At 37.7% G+C, this 8234-nt stretch overlaps 1 protein-coding gene across 3 annotated transcripts in view; it reads left to right on the top strand.

Annotated features, from left to right (window-relative positions):
- LOC102312415 (metabotropic glutamate receptor 4) overlaps positions 1-8234 on the top strand; it is a 197449-nt gene that overhangs the window by 137730 nt on the left and 51485 nt on the right. For all 3 annotated transcript variants that reach the window (XM_005926234.3, XM_005926232.3, XM_005926233.3), the window contains one exon: positions 7135-7270. In XM_005926234.3, coding sequence (XP_005926296.1) covers positions 7135-7270 — 136 coding nt within the window. The remainder of the gene's footprint in view (positions 1-7134; positions 7271-8234) is intronic.

An 8234-nucleotide genomic window follows, 5' to 3' on the forward strand; every position in this document is an offset into this window, starting at 1 on the left:
GGATTCATGGATTTTTTTTTCACATTCTGTCTCTCACAGTTGAAGTGTACCTCTGGTGCAAATTACTGACCTCTGTCATCATTTTAGGTGGGGGAAGCTTGCACAATCGGTGGCTGACTAAATACTAAATTTTGCCCCACTGTATCTACTGTTCTCCAGTATAGATATTTATCTACTCTGACAGAAAAGTCAGACAGAGAGCATGTGTTCACTGACATCTGAGAGGGGGAACTTGATTCGCATGAGCTTCACACAAAAAACAGTTCAGCCTAATTTTCCCAGCAGTACACAATGGTGAAGCCAGGACTCGTCACAAAATCTAGCCCAAAGCTGCTCCCCGATAATAACCTGATGAGTTATCCAGTTGGAGCAAAAAGACATCATTGCGTCTGAAATGAATTTTAAAAGAAGAAACAACGTGTATATGCACACACATACAGTACAACCACATATAGGTATAATAACTAAGACTGCTTTTATGAAATGGGGCAGATAAAAGCTTTAGATATGAAAAATGGCACAGATGCTTGCCATAATCAAGACAAATTGCATTGATAGATAGGGAATAGGGGCCATTCATGCTTCTTCCCCTAAATAAAAAAGCCATTCATGTTCATGTGCAGTCTCTGTCATGTACCGCGTATACACTTAGTCAACATGTTGTTCCTTTGTAATGTTTTACACCTGGTACAGGCAGGAGTTGTCTTTAATTCACCCAATCTACTGAAAATAGCAAAAATGGAAGAAATCTGTTAGTCTGGGCCATCTCTGCGGCTCTGCAGTATATAATAATTATAATGGGATATTATACTGTAATTGAACCCCTGAAGAGAAATTCATTTCCTTTCATCCCGTCAGACCTGCACACTGAGGTGAGTGCACAGCATCAGTGACAGAAAAGCACCTCGGGGACTTTGGGGTGGGAGATTTAGAGTCTTGCTCCAGGACACTTTAGCATGGTGGTTGCTCTAACATGGGACTGAATGTGAGCCTTTTCAAGCAGGGTCAGTCCCCTTAATGATTTCAGTGCGAGGTTTCCCTCTTTCTCTTCCCAGTGCTTCTCTCCCTCACACTCACTCACTGCATTCTGATAAGACAGGAGAAACATTATCTGTAAAAACAGATAATGTACCAATAACAAAGCGCTGCAGCTCATTTATAGTAACATTTTACACCACTGAATGGTCACGATTCTACCTGTACTCTTCTTTTTCTAGCTTAGAACCAATTCCATCCATCCATTTTCTCTCACTGCGCCGGTTTAAAAGCAGGACACTTTGCCAGTTTATAGCAGGCTTCTGGTGAACTGATTTGCATAAATCATGTTGTTTACAATTTACTAAATCAATGGGGTATATATATTTTTTTTATCTCTGTGTACAGGTATCACCATGGGCTGGTTTTGTTTTTTGTTTTTGTTTTTTTAAGTTTCTTAATTCTTTGATCTCATGTGCCATTATCTGGTTGACGTAAACCACCTTGATCACACTACGGAGGCTGAGCATTGCTGATCTTTAGAGACTACTGGTCAGCACCATAGCTGTACAGAGAACTAATAATGGAACAACACTGCTGTTCAAAGCAGATGGGATTTCAAAGCTCTGAGAAACTCAAGCTGGTTTTGTAATTATTAACTGATTGTGTATGAAGCCTAATAAATAATTTGCTGCCATGCAACAAAGCACCCAGGGTGTTGATGTATTCATTTAACACTGAAAAAAATGTCAAGTATCTATTGATAGAAATTGGCTCAACATTAAAACTATAGAGGAAAAATTAGTTTGGTGATATTTCTCTCTATTTTCCTTGTGTATTTCTATCCTCCATATGAAAATGATGTCTGTTTGGTTAGGGCATCCCAATAAACTTAGTATTTATGTACCTGCATCTTTGTCACGCTGCCAGCCTGGGGCTATTTTGTGCGCTTCTGTGCTACTCTTCACCAGCCACATGAGCTGAGCTGCAATCAGCTATGATGGTGGGGAATATTTAATGTTCATGGGAGCAACGTTTTTCCCACGGGTGTCAAATGAGAGGGAATATTAGTGTTCCGAACTATTAAGGGAACAGAGACCGGAGCTGACAGTGGAAGACACAAGAGGAGATCAGCAGTCTCCTGAGCAACGGATATTTTTAGAGGTGATTTTTCAATTTGGCTCAGAAGTTGAGAATTGTATAGGATAAGTGTTAGGAAACACATAGAGCTCTTGAAGGTTTTCACAGTAGCTGCATCAAAAGTAGGCGCATTGCATCTGGCGTGTATTTGAACATTTGAAAGATCCATCAGGACAGTTACAACACTGAAGATCAGTGTTTGGTGTTGAAACCCAGCAGTTCAGTCTCTTTTGCTCTTTCACTGATTGTTATTGTACAGGTAGTTTTAATGTAGCCAACAATAAAGTGTAACTATAATTCAATATGTACCTGGAGAAGTACATTTCATCGTTTTCATAGGATTACTCTACAGTTGCATTTAGTTATTTCATAACTGTCTCTGCATGTTGTTGGTCAGCTTGCTGAGTTTAAGGAAAGTGTTGAAAAGTGGTGTACAGATAAGAAGGGGCCAGTCCTTCAAGGCATCCCTCTAACTACATCCTGTCTGATAGCAAGATGGAATCAGGCGAGTAGTTTATTGAAAAATCTGATTCTTGTAGAGACTGGTCTAATTTAATAATATTAATATAAAATTTGCAATAAGCAAGACCTATAATTAGGCCAATTAAAAGCCACTTAGGTTGTGTAAAAATGCCATTCATGAGCTGCCTGGCATAGCTGAATCATATATTTATATATAAATATATTTCTCTGCATCAGTCTATAGTCTTTTTGGAAAAAAAAAAAAAGTATCTTGCTCAGTGGCTGCTTCCGTCTTAGGATTTGAGCCATGACTAAAGATGTGGTTATTTGACTAATGTCCATTAGTCAAATAACCATATCTTTAGTCATGTTATATCACAATAGTAAAAAGAAAAATAAAGAGGAAAAAAATCAAATGCATAGATAAATCAGTGGTGAAATAAACTGCCATGTGTACCCTAGCGCTAACAGAGTTACACCAGTGGCCCCGTGGAGGACCCAGTTTTGTGCACGTCCGGTCCTTCTGGTATTCTCTGTGCAAGTTAAACAATGCTGCAGCCTGCCGCCGTGATGTGAGAAGAGAAGAAAAGGAAGGGATGAGTGCTCTGCTTCGATATAGCAGATGTTGTGGGAATGGGGGACTGAAGTACCAGTGAGGCAAAGACATAGAGTCTAATGATTGATAGAGTCTCTGAGAGCCGAGCTGCTGCAAAATTTCCCATGTGATGTGAGTGTAACGACAGAGAGTTACGCAGATAAACCTCTGTTTCACTTTAATCAAAGACTGAACCGTCAGGAGCTTTTATTTTGTAAAAAGATACGCAAATATCATGACTTATAACATACTGTACAACCTTTCCATCATACTTCTAAATATTTAATTCCACTTACCGTTCACTAAAACAACCCTAGATTTACACGCATTAACCTTTGTAGATCCATGATTAAAACTACAGGATGGGAAGCACAAAGAGAGACTGTGAATAACCATTAGGGGTTCATGGTTCATTACTTTCAGTACTGATTGAAGCCAGCAATGCCATTTCAGTTTTTAAAATTGCATAGTGTAACTCTGACTCTGTCTTTTTGTTAAAACTGAGGACAGAGCTCATCATCGGCAACAGTCAGGTTTCTTCATGCTCATAAAGAATGCATTTCCTCCATGACAGTAAAACACATAGCAGGAGCCATCTGAATCTCCTGCAGATTCAGAACACTAACTACTTTTAGTGAAAACCTACTCTTAAAGACAAACTATAAATGGACCAAAATGGACTGACAACCTGTCAACATTACTACAAACTCCAAATCCTCTCCTTAAACACATCTAAACACAGATCTGTCATTCCACTATTACATAATGAACTCGCCCTTTTATTCAGGCTAGTACACTAACCTTGCCCAGTGGTTATCTACAAGATTTACTTCTAGGACTGCAGTTATACTGACTAAACAGACCGATGACAGTTTGGTTAACAAGGCTTACTGAGAAGAAATTTTCAGAAATATTACAATATCATAACTTCACATCAGATTTTGGCAACAACAGAACAGCCAGTATTGCTCGCTACTATAATCAATATTGAACAACTATGTGAAACGTGTTTAAAGAAAGTCTTCCAGATCACTTTGTGAGCAGTGTGCTCTAACTGCTCACAAAGTTTTATTGGCTTGATAAAGTAGTTTGTTGTGTAATCTTGCAACACCAGACAGCAAACAGATGGCTTTGAAAACATGCCTATGCCACCTTGCCTGAGTAATCATTACTCTTCACAGAGAAACCTACCTTACAACGTGCTCAAAAGCCAAAGCGTAAAATAAATAAACTTAACTTCACCTGCCTAAAATATAAATTAGGAGTGTTATGATGATGTGGAGTATAATGCCATCTGCTTTGGAAGCTTTGAAATTCCAGATTACTAAATGATGACTCGGTTAATTGTGATATTCAAGTTGTGCTTTTTTGGCATGTAAAAACAAGTAAATTAGATGTTCAGATTTGATTGAACTTTTGCTTGAGTGCAGAAGGAAACATAACAACAAGACATCAACCAGTGCACACAACAGGATGAATCTGTTTCTCCAGTAAAAGAACTTCTAATCCATTTACTGAAAAGGGAATTTAAATGTAAGCCGGAACTGCTGTGTTGCACTCATGACATGCATGACCAGCAGAAATCTATACATGAAAAACAAGAAAAGGTTTCAGTAGAACAGCATTGTTATATTTTCTCCAGGATAAAATAAAACAATAGTGCAAGCCACTGACTGATCTCCCGTTTGACTTAACCAAATGTGACTTTTTGTAACCATGAGTCAAGTAGCCCAACGTCATTCATTTCGTGGCATCCTCTATTTTTTACTGATATTTCCACTTTCACAACCTATTAGTAACTGAGCAGGGGCAGGTTTTGTTTTATGGTGTGAGTATGACTGCCATGAACTGGACTAGGGGGGTATTATTTCTGCATTGATTGCTCATTGGGCGGGCTTTGTACTGGGTCCCGAAAGGGAAATTCATTAGCATGTGCATATTCTCTGTGGCATTTTGGCAGGGTGACAAAACAGTTATCCTGAAATGTTGCATTGGGAGTTAAACAGCCTTAGCTTGTTGGTAACCAGGGGACATCCCCTCTTGCCTTTAGATTTGTGTTCAATAGAATGTAAGAAGGTGTGGATGCTCTTTAAATTGATCCATGGAGAATTGCTGTAGCTATAAATTGGTACATATATTCTTTCATGATAATTTCCTTGGCAAAACCCATCAGCCATTCCCACATTGTTGCAATTTCATCATGGCTGCTGATGAAATGGATTCACCCTTTACAGTCCTCAGTTAATACACAATTCTAATCTCATAAATCTCTTTTCTTTGAGTTTCTTTTTTTTTTGGTGGCTCAGAAGTTAGAGTGTGTTGTTTGCTGTTAAGAAGGTTAGTGGTTTGATCTACAGTTTCTACATCTATAATTTATGTTAAAGTGTCTTCGGGCAAGCTAAAGAAACACAAGTAGCGCTTTATTCATCCATTTGGGTTTGCATGTGTGCATGTGTCTGTGATTGCAGCTTGTAGTGCAGAAAGCGTTTCAAGTGCTGTCGGAGTAAAAAAACATTATATTATAGTCCATTTACCATGGAATAAACTAGGAAAGGGAAAGCTGTTACTAACTAACAAACCAAACTAATGTGATAGTCTAGTTACATGGTTTAAATCTGCTGTGAGACTGAATGTCTCATAGCAAGAAGGTCTGAATCTTAGAAAGGCCTCTTTATTAGGTTGATTAGTGATTCTAAAAAAAAATGTTGGTGTGAAAATAAGTGGTTATCTGTCACCTCTCAAAAAATTACATTAAAAAAAATTGATGACAGGGTGTACACCAGCATGAGAGAGTTGAGCCAAGGATAGAAAAAAATCTTTGTGCATTGAACACATGAAAATCACCAAATTAGACAGGAACAAATTGTCACCAGTTGAATGTTAAAATAAGATAAGATACCTTTATTAGTCCCACAAGGGGAAATTTCATTAAACTATCTGTATTTGTCCAAGTGGTAAAAGAATAATCCTTCCACCTGCACAGCACTAAGCAGCTGCACTGTCATTCAACCGTTAGAGCATCATGTACTGTGTCATTACAGTCATCTTGTTTTACGTAGAACCAAGACAGTCCACATTTTTTAAATAAAAGTAAATAAATGAGGAGTAAAAAGAGTTTGAAATTTACTGCAAAATTTCTACCCTTGAAATGTATTCAGTGGTTAAAACTTTTTTATTAAAACTGTTGTTTTCTAGGATGAAATAAAGGCCAAATTGGCCAAAACTTCAATAAGCTAATGGGATTTTTCAAATTATTAGCTTCAAAGAGTCAGCGATGCAAATTTCAATACTGCATCCAATTTTGAAACAGCGTTTCAGTTTTCCGCTTCACTATGCCTAAAATATAACAGCCGGAATTTGCTAGTTGCTGTTGCTGCTGGTCATTATCTAAATAGATAACTAATCAATATCACAGGACAATCTTGTATATTACCCCGAAGCAATTATCTGACTAACTGAATTGGAAATTGAAGTAACGTATTTCATTTCTGTTTCTTTTTTCCTACTTCCCTTTCAAACGTGGTACAATCCTGGGACAAGTACCAGATTTTTTTTTTAAATTGAAACAATCCATGTAATAGAAAAAAAAATGCAAGAACAAAAGGAAACAGTTCCCAGTTAGAAAATGTATGTAGTAGCAAATGCTACTGCCCCCTGGTCTCACTGTCAGAATCATAACCTGAATTGATGGTTAGTCCCGTCTCCAAAATGCCTTCTTTTTGTCCAAGGAAAACCTTTTTTTTTAAAATGCCTTGCATCCCTCATTCTGTGAAATATTGCACCAGTGCACATTTAATAGTGCATTTATCATAAAAAAAAAAAAAAAAGTCCAGAAGATTGAAAAAAAGATATGGGTTAAAAGAAGACAAAGGCAAAATTTGAGTTAAATTGCATCGTAAACATGTTCTCCTAATGAAACATTTGGAAACATTGTTTTTGTTTTGTTTGTTTTTTCCAATCAGGTGGTTTGTGCATTTCCCAGTCAGTGAAAATACCACGTGAACCAAGATCTGGAGAGTTTGACAAGATTATCCGGAGGCTGAGTGAGAACCCCAATGCTCGAGTAGTCATTATCTTTGCCAATGAGGATGACATCAGGTGAGTACAGCAGAATCCTGAGTACTGTCAAGTAACATAATGTTTATCCAGACTTATCTCAACTACTGTTTTTAACACTTGCTTAACACCACATACCTATTTTTATGCCATGGGAAATAAACTTAAATGAGATATAGTTCTTCAAGAAATTCAAAGCTGCACGACGAGCAGGCATGTGTTAAATCAGCGGGCTAATTAGTGGGTAGCTCAGTAGGTACAGTGGCCGCCCCATGATTGGAAGGTCGGGGGTTTGAATCCACTGAACGGTGCCGTCCCTACACACTGCTCCCCGGGCGCCTGCTTAGTGGCTGCCCACTGCTTCACTGAGTGAATGGGTGAAATGCAGAGAAAAACAAGTAATTTCCCCACGGAGATCAATAAAGTATATATCATTATTAGTATTATTATTATTAAATCAGAGGTTCCCAAAGTATGGGGCCCGTTGGGAGCACGCACTGGGCTCTCCAAATCACGGACCTACAGAATCCCACATTCTTGATTTTTAGTTCACAAACACTTCTTGTAATTACTAACTACTCCTGACATTTTGGAGATGTTAGCTCTTTATTAGGGGTGCAACGATACACAAAATTCACGGTTCGGTTCGATACTTTGGTGTTACAGTTCGATATTTTTTCGATACAAAAAAAATGTTCATGTCTTTTTAATTTGTCATTTATTAAAATTATTAATATATATATTTTAATTCAAAAGTACAGTTTTTAAATTTAATGTTGCTGAAACAACATAATAATAAAAATAAATAAATAAATCTGATCGAGAAATCGCTCATCTTTGGAAAAGAGAGTTCATAACAGAGAAATGGCTCTTTCCCAAAAAAAAGCTATACTATACGCTTCTTCTGGGGTACATTCTCAGCAGCATATTAAACATATCATGTCCCCATAAGGAGAATCATGTGCTAACGGCTGTCTAAATGACTCGGGTAAAGATTGTAGCATGC

Source organism: Haplochromis burtoni, unplaced genomic scaffold, assembly GCF_018398535.1.
Source record: "Haplochromis burtoni strain Fernald_Lab_line unplaced genomic scaffold, NCSU_Asbu1 Contig_91, whole genome shotgun sequence".
NCBI lineage: Eukaryota > Metazoa > Chordata > Actinopteri > Cichliformes > Cichlidae > Haplochromis > Haplochromis burtoni.